We start from the raw sequence: 20,403 nt of genomic DNA on the forward strand, positions 1-20,403 counted from the left end.
CACAAGGGTATTAAACACACGCGAAGTTCACTCACCGTGAACAAGTGTGGTGTACAAAAAGCCGGAAGCTATCATCTGAGGTCACACGGCTGTTAGCATTACTGGGATGAGACAGTTTCGGGATACGACGTGTGGACATCCAACCATGCAGGTCCACAGCAGGTAGTCCACAACTACGAATTGGACAGAACTACCCCATAAGTGTTAAACAGATGAGTGTGCCGCAATAGCACGCCTCTGTTGAGGACCCAAAGTCATGATCCAAGTGGTGTAGATCTACGTTGTCTTAATTTCTCACCTACGTAATGTCTTGCTACGTAATGCGGCCGAATAGCCCACCTTCGTAGGACCCTTATGGCGGCCGTGGCCCGGGACGAGAGAATCGTGCTCGTGGGCAGTACGGCCGAGACGCAGGCCCTGGACACCCTGGCCGACCAGCTGGGCCGGTGCCAGAGGGCGCTGCACCAGCACATGGAGGTGCGATTTCGGTTTGCCTCTTTTAACAAATGACAGACAATTTTACCGCTCTTTCTTCGTAGCATCGAATGAACGACGAAAATGTGACAACCGGTTCGTGCAACGGTGTCGGCGCACATTTAATAAAACAAAACAACAGTAGGAACAAGAAGCCGACATGACGCCTAACGCAGATATCAGTTAATATAATATTTATTTACAGGCTTTAACATAAGAATAAAGCTGAAGTAAGCGCTAGGGTGATAATGAGATATTTCATCTAAGGGTAGACGACCCCGTACTCTTATAAGAGAGAGAGCAAGGAGAGGAAAGACAGGGAGGTCAATCAGACGAGCGTCCGGTTTGCTACCCTACACTGGGGGTAAGGGGAAGGGGAATAGAAAGAGAGAAGGAGGAAGAGAGTGAGCACTGAGTGCACGTGGGGGGTAGTCTTATAAGGTCGTCGATAAAATTTGCTTGCTAGTGTGAATTTGTTTACCGTACTGCTTCCTGTCTTTGTTCCGTTCTGCGGTCATGCCACAAGTATCCAGCCACTACGCCAGGGCATTTGTACACTGAGCATGCTTGAACCAATCAGTTACTTAACCTTGAGATGCGGCAGATTGGCGGAAGTTTGCCCGCCTGCAGCTGCTTGCAACCGTATACGCAGGACAAGCGTAGCCGCTTCCCTCGATTTTACTTTCTGGGCGACGAGGACCTGTTGGAGGTGCTGGGCAATCGCCCAAGCGCCGTGGAACCACACCTGCGCAAGCTGTTCGCTGCCGTCCACCGCGTAGAATGGGGTGACGACTGCGTCACAGCTGTGCTTTCGCCCGAGGGGGAGAAGCTCGTTCTCAGCCAGCCGGTGAAGTTGACACCGGAACCGGAGGTACGCCAGCGTCTCAAACTCGCTTGTATTGCTTGACAGAAATCGTTGGTTAGCCAGCGGGGCCTAGTGACCACGCGTGCTATCGTCATCATACATAACATCGACACGAATTCAGTGTTTAATTTCGCAGAACATTGGCCACTCAAGGTAAATGAGCTAGGAGAACATCCTAAGTCTCCGAGTTGCTAAAAGTCGTAGGTAAAGCCACTAGCCATATGAAAGTGCTTACTAGGAGATTTTCGCGTTCTTTGAAAAATAAAAGGAAAAATAAAGCAGCAGATTGTTCATTCCTATACAGTGAGTGCAGCTATATGTAAGTAAGAAAGCGAAGGGCGGCAAGGCCCTTGTGCGAGAATACGAGCAAGCTGTAAACGTCCGCGACATTTGGAGGCGAAGGTGCAGTGTATAAAGGCGTTTTATCGGCATTGAGCAAGACATCACAATTTTACAGTCATCCTTAATTGGAATAAATTAAATAAGAGCAATTGGAGCAATAGTCTGTCTAAAATAGCATGCTGAACATGTGGGGGTCGTTTAAATGCTGGCTGCTATTTACAAACTTTAAAGGCCTCATGTCGATAGTCTTATCTGAAAGCACGACGGCGTTGAACGTAGATTTGTGTCACCATGGTTTTAATCTAACGATTAACCCCTTCCGAGGCCACACCCTAAATTTAGACATCGCAAGCGATTTGACAGCTTAAATTGGAAGCAAACATGTCAACGCCAGTCCACTGATGTCGATTACCGCCGGAGGTCAGCGCTCAAAGAGAACTCTGTGCGACGTGCAGCTCAGAGAAAATCCATGTATTTTTTGCGCACTTCCGACGACCTTGGGCCAGTCAGAAAAAGAGTGTCCTACCGCTCAATGTATGGCTTCCAGGTTTGGCTTGGTGATCTGAGCCAGGAGATCCGGTCCACGTTGCAAGCATTGCTACGGGACAGCATTGCAAGCCCTGGTCCAGACTCGTCACTCTATCCAGCACAGGTATATTCTCATTTCGCTAGCTGATACCAGCTTATTCCATCTGGTATCAGCTAGCGAAATCCATCACCCACGTAGATGCAACCAGCTGCACGCATATAAATCCACCCTACTGGCATGCATGCATGCTTGTACACAGCAATCTCACTGTCATGTTGATTTTGTGAATTTGGAGAGTGTCAGTGTTCCGAAAGCCGCTGGCGGGAAATCACGATATCGAAAGCAGTGACCTGCCACTATGAAAAATGTGGAGAATGTAAGGTTGCACGTTGCGAGGGGCGTACGAGATCCGACATCGAGGAACCACGCGTCCAACATGGTGCGTACTTGTATATTAACTGGATAGCCGAATGTCATAAAGTCATGCCGCCATCGAAAGTGAACTGCGTGAGTCGCGGTTCTCCCAAACAAGGTAACCGTCACAGGTACCAAGAAATTGGTGGAGAACTTGAAGTGTTTCTATTATAGTGAGGCAATAATTTGAGCTTGTTTATGTTCATGATGAAATAACAGATAATGAAATTGTAAGCGAGGACATTGCTGTACTGCTGTCATCAGCATACGCACCCTCGCTTGTCGCATGAAGTGTTCAGTGAGCTACGGAATTTGAAATAAAAGGTGGAGAAGGGAAAGCAGGTGGCACCTAGTAAATCAGTAGAACACTGCACACAAAGCACGAATGTTGTTACTCTTACGTTTCTCTTGTCATTAGTTGCAAAAGAACGCAGAGCTAATGTTACGCTAGGACTAAACTTCAATTGTATGTTCTCATTTACTACGGTAACTGTCAGCCTTTTGGGTGAAGCGCAGCACGTTTGATTGGTCCTTATGAACATGTGCTGTTGAAGATCATTTTGCCTACCCTGAGAAATTTAGTCGTCAGTGCTGGCATGATCAGCAAGTGATTGTCAAAACATTAGTGCAGTGCTAACGAGCGCTACAAGAAGAAAACAGTGAGTGAATATTAAATACGGACTGGGCAGGTGGTGTGCCTGGCCGAGTGGATTCGGTTCACGGAAGCGTGCGAGGCCGCCTTGGATTCTGGGCGTTTGGCTCAGCTCCAGGACGAGGTACGCTCGCAGCTGTCCCTGCTAGCTGCCGCGGGAGCGGAGATGGGCTCTCTGCACGCGCTGCTGATCGACGCCATTCACCGACTGGCGATCGTCGAGGAACTCAGTGCCCGCGATGTGCGCTCGGTCCAAGGACTGGCACTGGCAGAAGCAACTCAGGTACGCTCTCCGCGCGCCAGGCAATGTTTGGGTCACGCTGAGCGAACCAGACCTTGAGGAAATTACTTTAATCTTCGCCGCTCAAATTATGCTCAATAATAAACGAGCCTTGAATTTTAAATTTCGTTTAACGTAAGCAAGGCCAAACGCAAACGCTGTAAGTGTTATTACTATATGCGTTTTACTGCTCTAAACGATATACATTTGTGCGTTGACTCAATGTCCATTCATCAGCAACGGTCTCCGAACCTAAGAGACGCTCTACATATGCCGTTGTCACATGAGCTTCAAAAAATTAGCGCGGTTTTAAGAGCGCGAAAAGACTCGCGTGTCTTCTTCACCGCAGTATAATACAATGCGGTGCTGCTGCAGGTTCTATCTGCGCGACGGACGGGCTGTGGTTAAAATGGTGGACGCCACTTTCGACTACACGTATGAGTACCAGGGAAGCGCTCCCCGACTTGTGTACACGGCTCTCACCCACAAATGTTTCGTCAGTCTGACTCAAGGTGAGTTAGCCCTTTTGAGCGGCACTATACATAGGCAACCCATGTTCCTCCTGCCAGCGTGAAGGCGTGCATTTACTATTCAGGGGCTGCTAGTTAACCACTGCTTATGCCCAGACAGAGCTTATTTCAGCGTTGATACTTCTCAAATTTCACGTTGCGTTCACTAAACAATATTTATCATACTAAGGGCATTTACGTGAGTGAGGTTGGATTATTTGGTTCTCTTGTGCACGTTAGATGCGCGGTCATATCTATAGACACATCTAGATTCTCACTACGTTAGGTATATAGTTCGCACCATAACGCACATTTACGTTTACCAGATAACAAGCCACATTCGGTTCAGACAGGCTAGGCACCTGGTGGTTATGCTATATGCCCCTTCTCCGAAGCGTTGCCTCATGACTGCTCCTCGTTTTTCACAGAGTTCGGACACATATCGGACATAGCAGCATCAGCAGAGGCGGCAAAGCGAGAGAGATACTTAATATTTTTTTTTTTTTGTGTGTGTATGCATGTGTGCGGCGTCGTGGCGGAAAACGGGGACTAAAAATGATTTCTTTTTGAATGCTTCATAAACTAAAGGTAGCATTTAAAATATTCCGACAAAGTAAATAGCAGTTCTACGTTGATAAAGCTTACGCTCCACACTTCTGTAGTTAAACTTTGTGTGACGAGGCATGGAACGCAGGTGCTCAGGAGTGACTCCACCTTACTTATGTGTTTGCAGGGATGCGGCTGGGAGTAGGGGGTAACCCTTACGGACCAGCAGGCACCGGGAAAACGGAATCGGTCAAGGCGTTGGGAAATGCTCTTGGACGGCAAGTGCTGGTATTCAACTGCGATGAGGTGTGTATCCTACCTGCCACACATAAGTAGCAAAACATCTTTAGAGGTTAAACATTTGTCTTGATGATAAGTTATATATTAGTGTCCTAGCGAATGACCCCACCACAGGTGTAGGTTGTTTACATAGTGGCACATAGCATGCTTACAGCAAACAATTTCAGCCATCATACTGTGTTTTGATTGAACATGCGCTGTGCTCATGGCATAAAAAATCCTGAACGTTTGGCATAGTAGCGTAGCGGACCTGTATTCGTCAATGCCCGGACGAATACGAGTCCTTATGATGAAATGGTGGCACCGCTATCTGGAAATGGTGGCACCCTCTATCACCCTTATCACAAGTATCGACCATTCGGCTTCCCTTAGTTTAAAAGAGAGCGAAAGAAAGACGTCCGCCAGTTTAATTAGTTATATGTTTAGCTTGTCAAATGACATGCAGAGCATGGACGAACGCTCGCTGGGCCGCCTGTTGGTGGGTCTGGCCCGTAGCGGCGCCTGGGGCTGCCTGGACGAGTTCAACCGGCTCGACGAAGGCGTGCTCTCAGCCATGGCTGCGCTCATCGGCGACCTGCAGCTGGCGTTGCATCACGGCAGACCTCACGTCCGCCTGCTTGGCGTGCAGGTATGTTATTATAATAGAGTTAATTCCTTACTAACAGTTTACGTGCGTGACCATTCCTGGACTGCCTGAATAACACGCGACATTAGATCTTCACGCTTAGAACGTTGCGCTCGTTACTCACTTAGTTGAGAAACGTTCGGCGTAACCCATTGAATGACCCTCACTTGGGTTTGAATCTATGCCACGTAGAAACGCTCGTAGCAACCGAGTAGACTTGCCCTTTCGTTCTACTATATTTTAGACTACAAGGACGGCGACACTGTTAATGTATTTTGATGTCTGCAGGCAACAGAGAAGGCTGGCCCTGCAAAATGATCTGCTACAATATCAGCCTGAAATCAAAAATTGAGCTTTATAGCAACGACAAAATGCATGCTTGATTTTGTCCTCGTTACCACAGTCATCACAGTCAGCATTGTGGAACACCCCGTTGCGGAAATACTTCTGTAAAAATGTGGGCAGCTTGCACTAGTGGTGCAAGGCTGGAGTAAACATCAGAGCTGGTGATCGACCTAGCTTGTTCAAGGTATTACTAGGCTAGGCTAAATTTTGCTAGGAAATGCTAAGTGCTGCTAGGCGCGGTATTCCGAATCGGCTCGTCGCCGACTCGCGGATTCTCGCTTAGCCGCGCGACGCGCTTCAAGATGAGCGACTTCTTCTTCGGGTGTCCGGATCTTCCTTGGTCGTCCCATGTTAAGAGTACAGGTACTCGCCACAGAGTCAACGAGAGTTCTGCCACCGTCGCGGTGGCTCCGAGCTTTATCTCTCCGGTGATGTCACGGCCAAGCTGCGCCTCCACACTTGCCGGGGCGTGGCTGGTTGAAACCTGCCGAGCCGCCGCCAGAGGCGCCGGCTGCAGTCACGGACACCGCGCGCGTTCGGCGCGAACGCGGGGAAACAGTGAAACGCGCACGGCGTCGGCAGCACCTTTGCGCGTTGCCTCGTTGGTGCTGCTACAATTTCTTTCTCTCACTTGCGCTCATTTTCTCTTTCTCTCTCCCGAGCATAGCGCGCGCCGCGCGCATGCTCTCCTTCCCTCTCCTTAACGTCCCATGTCAAGGCAACATGTGCACGGCACGGAGAGGAGGCGAAGCACACGCCGCTCCGCGAGGTGCTTGCTAGGCAACGCGCGGTGACGTCATCGCCAGGAGCAGTTATTGTTCGCATTACGCGGCGCAACCAAGAGCTTAAACAGCTCCGCTGTTAAAAGAGGCACCCGACGATGATATTCGAAAACAAAAGGCTGTCTCGGTTTGTGAAAGTCCAGATGGAAATCGAAAATGGAGGCAGTGATGTGAACAGTGCGCTCGCAGTCGTTGATGCATAAAGAAAGCTACGAAGGTGCTACGGTGCTTTCTGAAGTGAACTGGCTCGCGTGAATGTTTTACTACTTAGGCGTGCTTTCTGTCGCGCGCGTGTGCGAGTTCTCGGCTTGGCTTGCCCCATTCATTGCCTTTATTCACAATTTTCAGCTCCTCTGCATGGGTCGCAAACAGTTCATTGTATTCTAGTTGGTCTTTCTGCCCATATCCATCTTCGTATCTACGATCATTTATTTGCTGGTCCCTGCTCCGTCTCCGCGAACGTTCCTTTGAGAAGGGGTTACTGGGCGTTTTATCCTTGTTGTCCTATATGCCGCGCCGAGCGGTGTGGCTAAGGTTTGAGGAGCTCGGAGAAGCAGCATGACGCACCAATGCTTTGTTCAACTTATACCCATAGATCAAAATTATGCGAGCCGCCATGTCACAGCGCAGTACCCGGACATCTCGCAGCTCATCTGGCTGTGACATCTAAGAGATAAGAAATGTGCGAGACTCATTTGGAACTTATAATGTGAGGGCGTGCTGAAAAGTTATGTCTGGGTATTTTATTTACGGACACCTGCTAGGCCCGAGCGTCGCGTTACCAAAAGAGCTAGCTGCTCTACCGTGCAGTGCACATGTTCTCACGCTTTTCGTAAACAGGTGGAGTTGGACCGGAGTGCTGGCGTTTTCATCACCCTTAACCCGGCGGGCAAGCAATACGGTGGCCGCCAGCGCCTTCCCGACAGCCTCAAGCAGCTGTTTCGGCCTGTGGCAATGGCAGAACCGGACAGCGCAGATATCGCTCGCGCTCTCCTGCTGGCCGGCGGATTCGAAGGGTCGCAGCTTCTGGCCGCTCGACTCGTGACAGCTTTCCAACTCGCCAGGCATCGTATCCATTACCTTCTACTCAAATGCACTGCACCGCGGAATTTATTTTTCTGCAAAATACGACGATTGGGCCTGACAAACGTGTTCTCTTCTCTGACGGCGTTGCTTTTCAGTTGGTCCTGCGCACCTCCCATACGTTTTGCAGTGCGATTCCGTTTAGTCATCACACGTTGTCGAGGCCTAAAGATCCGCCTTCTTGGGTCTTAAAGAGACAGATATACAACTAGTTGTAAAGAAGCCAGGCAGCAAATCAGTGCTTAACCGTTCGAGGGCTTAACTGTTTGACAGCTCTATGTGATAAGGAAACTAAACCAATATATAATTTGTGCTTGGTGGGCACGAATAAGCAGCAGTAGTAAGAGCAGAATTGTTTTAATGTCCTGGAAGAGGACGATGTTTGCACTCAACGAGGACGCGCATTGCGCTGCTACAGATGTCTTCTTAAGACTGTTGAGTTCAAAAACAGAAACAGGGTCAAGGGCCGTGTTTTGTAGGGATTCATTTCATCTTCCATTGGCTTCGCTCTTCGTCACTGGGTAGAACGCTGACGCGCCGTCGTGTTCATACGACGAGTTATGAGAAAAGAAGAATGAAAAAATGAAACGAATCGCTTTAAAATACGGATCCACATTGGCTTTGAAGACACTCAGGGGAGTCAAACGATTTGCACGTAAAGTAGGCGATTGTCCCGTAACGAGCGCATGTCGGCCATACGCTCGTGCAGGGAGTTGCTGGTGCCGCAGCAACACTACGACTGGGGCCTGCGGGCGCTCAAGAGCGTCCTTCTCGCCTGCGGACGAATGCGGCTCGTTGCCACACTACCCTCTGGTGAGTTCTACCTTTCAGAAATGTGCGCTGGCATGGAGCTGAACCACGCCTCTTTGGTGGCTGCCTTCGACTGCTTACTGACCGTAATGTTACTGCGACTGCACCTTATAGTCTGTGCGCATTATTACTCGGCCTCCCATCGTTGCAATGACACTGTATTTTCTTTAAGAGAGAAGTGCTTACAGGATATTAACGAATATCTTCACCATATTAAGGAAGAAGAGGAAGGGAACAGTACAGAAGATGCGCCATAAATTGGCCATCTATGACTTTGTATCGTAAATGGCCATCAAAAGATGCGATCCTGCGTGCAAGGCCAACATTCCATCTGTCGTGTTTCCTTCTTATTTCTTTCGGTATTACCAAGTTTCCAAATAGCCCAACTCTCTGCATCTCTGCAGTACGATTTACCAATGCTCCAACAGGAGTAGAGGGGTTGAAGTTAAGTTTGTTCGTGTCCCCATAGGCGGACCTATACCTTGCACGCTGCAGGAATAGCTATAGCGCACTGCACGGGCCGATTTTTGCGGCCCGGTCCGGGCCCGTTTTTACATTGGGCGGCCCGCCCGAGCTCGATCAAAACTTTTATGGCGAGACCCGGGCCCGACCCGGGCCCTGAAATAATCTACGTTACCCGCCCGGCCCGGCCCGCCATCCCTTTACCTTAGGCCCGAGCCCGGCCCGAGCCCGGCCCGAGCCCGGCTCGAAACCGGCCCGAACCCGGCCCGAGACCGAAAAATACGTGTTTTTCAGAGTTGAGACGCCCGAGAATAACTCGCTTCACGTTATATGCGCACCACCAGAAAGCCCAAGTCCGGCCCGGGCCCGTGTCAAAAAACCCGAGCCCGGCCCGGGCCCGGGTCAAAAAGCACACGCCGTGCCCGAGCCCAGCCCGAGCCCGTGAAAAAACTGCTCTACCCGGCCCGGCCTTTCGGGTAAGCCCGAGCCCGTGCAGTGCTCTAGGAATAACTACACCGAATCAAATATACATTACTTCTTCAGCCGCTATATCAACCTGTGATGTCGCCTGATCACTTAACATGCGGACAAAGCAAATATATACATAGTGATATCCGATGATCGGTGGGGACGGTGGGAACATGACACACTATAAGGAGAGTTTGATGCAGCAGCGCTGGCTTGCCAACTACATTTCTACAAACAAACAACACACTAATGAGAAAATTAAACGTAGGAACAGGACAGAGGGCGTCATGCGGTGTGCGCCGCTTTTGTTTTCGCTGGTCTGCTTCAGACACCGGCGGCCGCCAGGCTTGGGAACAGAGCCTCGTGGTGCAGGCGGTGCGGCTCCAGGTGGTGCCCAAGCTGGCGGAGCGCGACTGCGGCCACTTCGAGAGGTTGCTGCGCGACGTCTTCCCTGGAGTCCTGCCGGCGCAAGACGATGCTGGGGAGGACGAGCTGTCCTCGGCACTTCGGGAGGCGTACGTCCACCTGGGACTCACCTGGGACGAAGCGCAGGTCACCTTTCCCCATACAACTGCAGTGCGGAATGGTGGCGATCTATGAGTTTGTGAGGCAACAATAAGAGAGAAACAGGCCTAATGAAAACTGAAAATGCTAACTCTGCCATTTGTACGTTTACTTTAGGCGAGGTTGATTGAACCGACCCGAAAAGAAAGATGATAGTTAAAAGCAAGAAACATGCAAAGGATAGTAGATACATTTTTAAGTGGGAAGCGTACACAAACATTGTCTAATTTTATTGAAATAGATTCGAGTTTTCAGCCTGCTCACTACTACAAAAATGTGGCAAAATAGGGACAGAATTAGCGACTTGGAAGACAGGAGACAGGAATCGGAGGGAGCGTAGAGGAGGTGGTAAGTAAGCAAGAGCTATGACGCTTTTGCCACTGTTTCCTGCTGAACCTAATGGAGGCTCTGAGCGAGTACAACTCACTTCCAAGGTTTTCAGTAATGCGGAGAACGTCGTTCAGGTAACCAATAAGAAAACATCGCCGTCATGACTGTTAGGCCACAGTACTAGCTGATTCACTTCCCGAGACAACTGTTACGAACGGTCGGTCTACGCATTTCGGCGGTGTTGAAACACACGACTGTGTGGTATACGCTGGCAAAAAGTGTGCGTTCGTTATAACTTTATGTCAGCAGCGTAGGTAGCATCCAGTTGCATCTCTTGGCTACACAAGGAACACGCTTAGAGCGGTCCTCATTTCTCGTCAGGTGTGTTGCAAAGTGTAAATTCCTTGTACATCGACTGTCATAACTGCCGCAGAGCGTCGTACCCTCTGCTTTCCCAGTGCCAATCGGTATACAAAGCGAATAATAAAAATAAGCGACGAATGATTGATGTTTAGTATGTCCAGAGATAACGCAAAATCCCATTATTTCTTGCGTGCCCTACACTAGACGTGACCAGAAATGGGTAACAAGGGGAGCCTCAGCACGGAGTCAACGTTCAGCCGAGCGGACTTGTCTCTGCTAGGACAACAACTGATGTTGCCCTGACACTACAGGCTAGCCCCCTTGTCGAAACGTTGGCCCTGTGCTATTTCCTTGTTACCCACTTCTGATCGCGTCTAGCGTCGGACACACACTAAATTCCGCGTTATCTCTCGACATACTGAACAACAATAATCCGTCGCCTATTTTTATTATTCGCTTTGTATACTGATTGACAGAGGGATAGCAGATGGTAGAATGACGCGGAGCGTCGTTCAAGTTGAATTCAAGTCTCCATTTTCTTGTGATTCTTTTTGTCTTGTAAGCACTACGCTAAACTTGACAGCTTAAGACGTGAGCCTTAATTGATTACTAGACTCGACACACACTTGCGTGCAGGTGCGCAAGGTGCTGCAGCTGCGCGAGCAGCTCTCCCAGCGCACCGGCGTGATGCTCGTGGGGCCTCCCGGTTCGGGCAAGACAAGCGTGTGGCGGCTGCTGCAGCGTGCTCTTCACACGGCCTCCGCGGGACGAAAACCGCCGCCCCGTCTCTGGCTGCTGGGACCAAAGGCTATGCCCCGGCAGCAGGCACGTGCCGTTCTGAAAATTGCACCTGGCTTCCAACATTCCATGGTGTATCGTTGTTACATGCACTGCGGTTTTTTTTTAACAGAGATTTATGTTTTGGCAGCTTGGCTTTAGGCATAAAGGCTACAGAGATGGACGTTATGGTTAGATCGCGTAGATTTAGTAGCGTCTATAGCGGGTTTTGTCGTTAGTGCTTATCATTGACGTTAATCTTTAGCAGAAGTCGCTGGAAAGGAAAACTCCTGCTGCCACCACAAGGAATTCACAAAAAACTCTTAAGCTTGAGTTATTCCTAAGAAAAAACTTCAGCCGACCGTTCATATCGATCATTAGCGAGAGCGGCCGGCCAATGGCGAAGGGAACTTACGAATGAAAAGCTTTGTGAATTCGGCCCTTGTTCCGCAACTTCCGCAGATTTGCATTGCCAAAAGCCTGCCACAAAGTACATTGAGGCCACAAAATGTGCATACAAAGAGCTTGAGTATTGCGCGTGCTAGCTATGTAACTATATATGCCCCGAAGTTTGCGAGGAAGACTCTTGGAAGCTGCAAAGCACCGAACAAATTTGCCGGGAGCCGTGAGCTCAGAAGAGCATTTGCGCCGTCTACAACTTGCTTTCGAGAGCCTGCGTTGCCAAATTGGCTGGTCTCACTGTTCGTGCGCCTCGCTACGTAGTAGCTTTCACTGATCCGCTTTATTAACGATACCAACCAGGCAAGCCTCAGCTGCCTACGAGATGCTAGACAAAGACGTTACTTATTGCCCCGCGTGATCTATAGCACAATACAGCGGCTGTCTTCGCTTCACGGAGGACGGCGTGACTAGCGGTGGCCTGCCAATAAGACAGCGCTTCTTTAGAAGGACACTGTTTCGACCTAGGAACCTCCACTAGGCGGTGCAAACGCACGCTGCTGCATGCATATTATTCCTGAGCTTTGTAAAAGTGTGGTGAAAGTTGTACGTGTACGTGTTAGAAGCTGTAGAGTAGACATTGATGCAAGTAGACACACAGACGTTCATATTTCGCACGCAGCTGCTGGGCTACGTCCACCCGGACACCAGAGAGTGGTGCGACGGAGTGCTCACGGCCAGCGCTCGCGAGGCCGCCAGGGAACCGCAAGGTGAGATCAACGTTGCTCTTTAAGGTGGTTGATGGGGAAGCAGTGAACGAGTGCATCGTAACGATTTTGAAAAAAAAAAAAACGTATACGCACGATTATACATACGGCATCAAGTGCAAGCTCGTATTTCCTGCCGAATGGTATGCCAATATATCGCTCATATTCCTTGCCGACAAGCACACTGCAGCATCCACAACTGTAGGCATTCCGCGAACAGGACGGGGACTTCTCGAAATGTCGGCGGGCACTACACGAGAGCTCTCCTGCTGCTCAACGCCAGCGCGAGTCGCAGTAACCTAATATAGCATGAACCAACCATTTATTGCACCTTCCAAATTCAAAAGCCTAAAAGCAATGTCATAGATTTTGCTAAAAAAGTTTACCATAACGTGCTATGAGACATCACGCAACGCTTCCCTGTTAGGGAAGAATCCGGTAAAAGAAAATAAGAGATATTTTGGCTAGAACAATTCACTGCCGGTCGTGTGATTTATCTGCTTCAGGCGAGCACTGAAGCTCGTGGAGCGACTCAATGGATATTTTGTTTTACACACTCCCGAGGAATGCTGCGCACCTAGTTTGCTGTTTAAGGGTGGCATGCATAAACGTTAGTTGCGCCTGCGCAGAGATCTCTTGCTGGATCGTCTGCGATGGAGACGTGGACCCGGAGTGGGTGGAATCCCTCAACTCGGTTCTGGACGACAACCGCTTGCTGACGCTGCCTTCGGGTGAACGCATCCAGTTCGGGCCCAACGTGCACTTTGTGTTCGAGACGGACAGCCTGGCGGCCGCGTCGCCAGCCACGGTGTCTCGCGTGGGCATGGTGTTCCTTAGGTCAGCCACCTTGTACACCGCACCTGGTTTGTAGATGGAGATGTTATCCATTGCATGCGGAAGTAATCGCGACTCTTCTCTCCCGATAGCCACTTTCTCCTCGTGACAATCGTGATAGTGGGCATATTCGCGAAGGCGCACAAAGCCGTTCGTACGCAAGAGCCGTTTATAAAAACAGCTAGGCGCTGGTCAAATAGAACAAAAGAACTTGGACAGCCGGTAAATGGCAAACAGTTTTCATAATCGAAAAGATTTGTGCATTCGGCCCCCACATTTTTACCATGTTACTCGCATTGTGGCTGGGAATAGCAACGTGAGCCTTAATGTGGGCCCGCTCGCTGATAATGGCCATTAAATCGCGCTTAAATACAAATGCCGAAAGGAATTTACGTCCAAAACAGAATTGACCGTGAAATTCCCCCCGTCATCTTTTGCGACGATATATTTTCCCCTTGACACGTACTGCTCCATGTAAGTGAAACTCAGGGAAGCATAGTCGAGTGCCCACACTGTACTCCTTGCTCGATAAGCTGTACGAAGAATTTGATAGCTTTGCGCACTGAGCGTTAATCGTACAATATATTCAGCTATGGTGCTGCGTTGGTGTTCGCAAATTAGCTAACAGCTGATCAACAGCGTACGATGACAAAAACATGGTTTCTGCAGTGCCGAGAACAGTCCGGTCAAGGGAATGGTTACCTCGTGGCTCCAAGGGCAGTCGCAGGAGGGTGCTGCAGTGGCAGACTTCATGGAAGAACACTTCTTTCGGGCTCTGCGCTTCACCTTGCAGATGGTACGTTATAGAAAGCGCACCACTCATTGCTCATGTCTCCAACCGTACCTTGTCATAGAGCACTCCTTTTTTAATGTCCACTGAGCTCTTCTGTTCTGTTACATTTCGGGGTAAGTGTAATTATCAGCAATATAAAAATGAGTCATTAGTATTTCCTTCTGCAATAAACATGCTCGTAGCAACCAGGGAACTTCGCCTGATCGAAGATCCGAGTACGTAGTGTGTAGCAGGAGACCCATGGCTTCACGTGACATAGACGCAATCTATTTTACTTTTCAGAGCGAGAACCCTTTGCTTGACGAGAGCAGCTCACTACATGTCTTGAACCTAATGCACTCCATACAGTATATGATAAGTGAGCCGCTATTCGTGCTCTAAGGAGGATAACATCATGTCAAAGTAGATGCTGCACTCCCGGCCACGTATTAGTCAAGTGGCACAAGAGGATGACAAAACTCCAGACAGGCACATCATTAAGACGAACTATTTTTGTGGGCGCGAATTTTATGTGATAATTACGATATCGTCTTAAAATATTTAAGTTCCGCTCAGCTATAATGCTTAAAGCGTCACTGCTACAAAGCTAGGTGTAGTAGCTTTTTTTCTATTTTTCCAGGCCGCAGACAGACATTGTAACACTCAATTAAAACGCCCTCTTTGCAGAAGGACTTCGTTCTTGAGACGTCCGCAACGGCAGTGGTACGGAATGCTCTGTCGTACCTACGAGGCGTCAAGACCAGGCCTGAGTTTGCGCTGGCGCTGGCTCGAGGGCTGTCCGTCAGCCTGGGTCCAAGTGGAAGGGACAAGGTCGCCAAAGAGGTATGCCTGTAGTACGGAATGGCAGCCCAGCTTTAGAATAAGTGCTTAGGCATAGCTCACATTTTTGGAAGACCAGCTCTTAGACATAGCACAAGGAAAAGAAGGACACGCGCATTGCGCCTCTTTTCCTTGTGCGTCTTCCGAAAACCAACCGGCCCAAGTGTCTACCTGACGATCGCGTTATTCAAACAGGAACCGTCGGGACCGCCATATTTAGCATTGTGCTGGTAGCCCACCAGCATAGCTCTTTTTAGTTTTGTTTGCCATTCTTCTAAATAGTTCACAAAGTCGCCAAAAACATTTACCATACGTAAATCACTGCGAACAAATGAGAACATGGACGGCCTCTAGAACTTCATGGAGAAAGCGCAAATCGGGTGGGTTTCATTTAGCTGTGATGTGCAACACCACAAAATGGCAGGAGCGAAAACCCTGTTAGATACGTGGATGACTCGATAAAGTAATTTGGATTGGAACAGTCGAATTGCAATGAATTATGCTAACTGTCATTCATATTATGAGTTCTTGCTCGATGTTTCCTCCGAAAATGTTATCATTACCACATGAAGAAGCGTCGGAAAGATACAGTTCCGTCTGCGCGTATACTTGCTCAACTTAAGCAATATTGAGATTTTATCGAAAGTTCCTTGGTTCGGTCTGTCGGTCTGTCGGTTCGTCCGTCCGTCCGTCCGTCCGTCCGTCCGTCCGTCCGTCCGTCCGTCCGTCCGTCCGTGCGGTGTTTTCTTTCTGTGAAAGTATTCTTATAAACTTAGTAACGGTTAAACGCATAGATACCGAGAACGTGAAAGAAGACACACACAAAAACGCTGTCATACAAACCAGGCTGAACGTCGACAACGCTCGTCGTATTCTTACAAGGTTCATTTTAAAATGTTTATTACAGAACGCATGCGTCACTTCTGCTCTTGGAGGGTACTACATACGCCAACAAGCACAGATACGGTGTTTAGCTCGGTACATGTGTAACATAAGCCGTCACTTGCTCTCTTATACTTTAACAAAAAGACAATTCCTCGTTGTGCCTCATTTTAATATTATTTGCAAACTCCGCACGTTATGCCGAGAGCTTCGATGTCGCGTCGTTCTCTACCCATAGATTTTCTCTTGGATGAATGTGTCAGCGCCCGACCCCAGCCGTCCTCTGAATTGCTACTGGGACAAGGGCGCCGGCAGGCTGGTCAAGTACGACCCACAGGTGGGTAATCCTCTTACTCATTCTGCTGATGCTGCCTTTGTAATAAATTCACAGACTCCTCACACTACACTTGAGGAAGGAAGGAAGGAAGGAAAATAAGAGGCGAAAGGCAGAGAGGTTAACCAGGTTAAGTGTCCGGTTGGCTACTCTGCACGGGGGGATGGGGTAAGGGCAGAAAAGATGAGAAAACCAGAGAAGATTAAAAAGAAGAAAAAGAAAACAAAAAAGAACAAAAAAAAACACATCTGTCCGCACAATTACGTCAACATGGGTTGATTGTCCTTTTGGTTCAGCAGATCAGACATCTTACACGGAGATCATCAGATGTCCATGAAATACGCGAAGCAGCGTTTGCAAGAACCGACGACGACACACTCAGACCATGTTCTACAAAGGACACCCCGAGATTATTCAGTGATTATTCTTTTGGCTACCACAGAAAGATTTAGCGAGACGAGTGGCGAGTTTGTTACAGATTATATACAGGTCATGTTTTGCGAAATCCCGACGACGAAAACGATTGCACAGGGACTGCAGCCCAGCGGAACTGTTAGTTGGTGCAGTAGTTCTGATGCGGTAGTTGTGCACACGCCTACACAACTTTCGCGCACCAAACGTACTTTGACGGTCAATGTCGATGTTTTGCCCACACTACCGTATCACAGGAACCGCTACGCCGACAGGGGAATTCTGTGATCGGTGAAGTGGACCGGCAGGTCAAAGCAGACGCCAGTGAAATCGCGCATGAGCACAAAGTCAATGCAGGATTGCCGTTGCGTGGAGGGCCTTCTGACGTCGTTGACGAGAGTGTAACGGAGTTCCTCCTCGAACGAGAGAAACCAAGCGGCACTCGTGACGAGACACGTCGACGTTAAAGTCACTCGAAAGAGAGAAATATGTTTAATTAAAAGAACCAGAAGAAAGGCCAACGAGTCTTACAGGTGGCAGAACTCAGTAGTGGATTCCAGTTGCAGAGGTCACCGCGTTGGCGCCTTTCAGCCGACGTGGGTGCCTTCCTTGCGCGAGGCATGTTGTTTGACGGCTAGACCACCCAACGTAGGTTTTAAAGCGAAGCTTTCTTTGCTACTCTCTTTCTTGCCGCGAAAGTCCTGGGAAACGCTGACGCATTAGAATGCCCGGCCTTACTTTGACGTGTACGTACATAGCACCCGACAAGACAATTTGCGCACGGTTTCCAAAACTAGAAGTGCCCCTGACCCCCCCCCCCCCCCCCCCCAATACACACCTAAATTATCAGTTCTTGTAATTCCGGAGTCATTGTTACGCGGATACTACTAATATACTGCTCCAGTCAAACATGAGAGCGACCCTCTCTATTAGGGAACGTTTGTTTTAACAAATGACTATACGAACTTTGCGAGCCGTGATGAGAAACCAGGAAGATACAACACTAGCAACGGTGCACTATATTTATACCTATTTTAATCACAGAAAAGTGCGTGTCCACAAGCTCTGTACTTGCCACTTCGACATACAGACTAAACTAACACAGGTGGCCAAAAATTGCCATATATATATATATATATATATATATATATATATATATATATATATATATTGCGCACTAGTAACACTGGAAGACGAAGACAAAGAAGTGTGTGGTGGCTGCATGCGGCAAAAACAGTAACCAGCCGTTCGCTCGGAACTGCTTGCCTTTTCCTCTCGCGACAAACTGTGTGTGACTCATTGGGCTAAATGTTGGCCAAGCGTCTCAACGCGCTCGCTTGCCCTCGAGGAGTTCACATTTCGAAGGACCGCTCAGCGGCGTTCAACTGGAAGGCAATGATTTCGAATTCACAACTTATTAGAAGTGCTTACGTGTTTTCGGATTTTTTGTACCCATATACATCTGCTCACAATACTTCCTTCGCCACTGGCCAAAACGTCGCATTAGCCTGCGAGTCGTCGTTTCATCCACGTCGTATGCCACGAAGCCACGGGAACTTGTGTTCGTAGCTAAGCAGATTGTGCGAACAATTACATAACTTGGGATTAAAATGCAACTGCACGCATCATGTGTCTCTTTGCACAGAGTTTAACAGGGACGATTCAAGGAAGCTTCGCTTAAGGTAGATTCCAACAAGAGCGTCGGATCTGCAGTAATTTTTGTAATATCAGAAGTATGCCACAGCGGCGCAACAGCTGTTATATGAGTATATTTATGTACTACTTCGTTAGCAGCTTTAAATGGCTATATATCTTGTTTCCTGCCAGTCGTCGCGGGAGATCAGCCTTTCCGAGCTTCCGGCGACGCCCGTGGTGGAGACGGTGGACGTCTGCAATGCCGTGGACGTGCTAACTCCGTGGCTGGCGTCACAAGAGCTGGTCATCATTGCTGGACCAGACGGCTGCGGCAAAAGGTGCCTATTGCTGAGTTTATTGCGGTATACAGTGACACTCGTTTTCATTCTTGACAACTTTACAGGATCCTGCACTTACTGCTACATTGTTCGGGCTTATATCTTGTGACAAGAATGCTTCCTGTTTTTATTACTCCGCATCGTTCAATGATACACTCGGCATCGTTGTTTGTCTGTTTCGTCCGAACCTTACGTTGCAGAGAGGCGGCGAAACAAGTCCACTTCTCTGCAGCAGCTTGCATTCAAGCAGGGCACGCGTACAATGTTTATATTCTCTCTCTCTCTCTCTCTCTCTCTCTCTCTCCCACTTTCTTTTCCAGCGGACCAAGAGAGCGAAAAATTCAAAGCCTTTTATTGAAGGATGCTGTTGCGAAATTTGATGAAAACAAAGTAATGGTAAACGCAGAATCTTCTTTTAATGTTGTTAGAATAAAAACGCCAGCCACTGTGTAAGTATCGCGCTGTGATTTGTCACTAAAGTTGATTCCACTCTACGTGACGAAATCTGGGGCCGTGATTCAGAAAGTATTTGTCCTCGAATTCAGACACATCTGGCGTCCTCTTCTACCTGGCGTCTAGGGCCTATCTGCTCTAACCTATGGATAACCTCGCGACTTGCTCGCCACCGATCTGTCCGTTCGCACTTCTGCTCCTGCACACGCCTTCCTCTTCAATCATCAAATACCGATGGGATGCTCTTCAGGCTTTTTCTGTGTTTGCTTAATTTAAGTAATACAATTCAAATCAATATTCAAGTTCAAACGTTCGGAGCTTCGTGAATTCCGTGAACGACGCTCCGACTGGGTGGAGCTTTGTGAATTCGGCCCCTATTGTCTTCGCGTCATCCGTCCAGCCAAGTCCTAGCAGTGCAAGAGGCGTGGGTTCGTGCGAGCCAATAACCAAGGGCGAAAAAAAAAAACGTAAAACAAGAGTAATCGCTACGAACCGCAGCCCATGGGCAGCATTTTGAGTGAGGGATGAAATGTCTTTATTGAAAGCTAAATGGGAAATAATATCTCTATTTCATTTGTCATTCTTTTTGTTCTTCGTCATTGTCTGAGACAACACCGCATTACCGCTATCACAAGGATCGTTCACTCGACGCGACAGATCATTAAAAGACAGTCGCAGTTTCGCCCGAAAGGCGAAGCATCGATTACGATACAAAATTAGTAGAGAGCTATACGAAGCAAGGATAGTAGTTTAATGGGCCGTATAAAGATGTAAACATTCGTTTACTAACTAAATAGACAAGCACGGTGTCACGCACACACAGGTAAACATGAACACATCTCGCTCGATGACCGCGGAAACTCGCTGTGAAAACGCCGGAGTGACAAAGCGCGCCAGCAGCAGCGGGCAAATTGACCTTCGCGCTGTCTCTCGTCTCGCTTCAACGAGAAGTAAACGTCGAAAGCACAGCGCATACGAAGCCACCGTGACTCGGCGCGTGCACTTTGCAACCATCGCAGATCGCTTTGAAGATGAGGCCCGCGCGGGCGCGCACTTCGCCCACGTCGTAGATCGTGTTCAAGGTACGGCGCCCGCGCGGCCGCGCTCTGAGCAGCAGCCGACAGAGGAGAACGCAGTCCCACCCTCCTCCATCTCCCCCTCCGTCACCTCGCCCTCGTCCCTCACGCGCGAAAGAAGACCGCGCGCTTCCGGCCTGCC

General features: G+C 48.9%; 1 protein-coding gene across 1 annotated transcript in view; it reads left to right on the forward strand.

The window, feature by feature from the left end:
- LOC119448571 (cytoplasmic dynein 2 heavy chain 1-like) overlaps positions 1-20,403 on the forward strand; it is a 76,008-nt gene that overhangs the window by 16,342 nt on the left and 39,263 nt on the right. Inside the window, 18 exon segments of the mRNA XM_049666413.1 lie at positions 348-477; positions 1,127-1,345; positions 2,229-2,333; positions 3,311-3,529; positions 3,531-3,559; positions 3,932-4,068; positions 4,799-4,917; positions 5,357-5,539; positions 7,504-7,727; positions 8,456-8,559; positions 9,815-10,038; positions 11,380-11,568; positions 12,557-12,689; positions 13,316-13,523; positions 14,190-14,316; positions 14,980-15,135; positions 16,253-16,351; positions 18,587-18,732. Of these exon segments, the coding sequence (XP_049522370.1) occupies positions 348-477; positions 1,127-1,345; positions 2,229-2,333; positions 3,311-3,529; positions 3,531-3,559; positions 3,932-4,068; positions 4,799-4,917; positions 5,357-5,539; positions 7,504-7,727; positions 8,456-8,559; positions 9,815-10,038; positions 11,380-11,568; positions 12,557-12,689; positions 13,316-13,523; positions 14,190-14,316; positions 14,980-15,135; positions 16,253-16,351; positions 18,587-18,732 (2,751 nt within the window).

This window comes from Dermacentor silvarum, chromosome 4, assembly GCF_013339745.2.
Source record: "Dermacentor silvarum isolate Dsil-2018 chromosome 4, BIME_Dsil_1.4, whole genome shotgun sequence".
NCBI lineage: Eukaryota > Metazoa > Arthropoda > Arachnida > Ixodida > Ixodidae > Dermacentor > Dermacentor silvarum.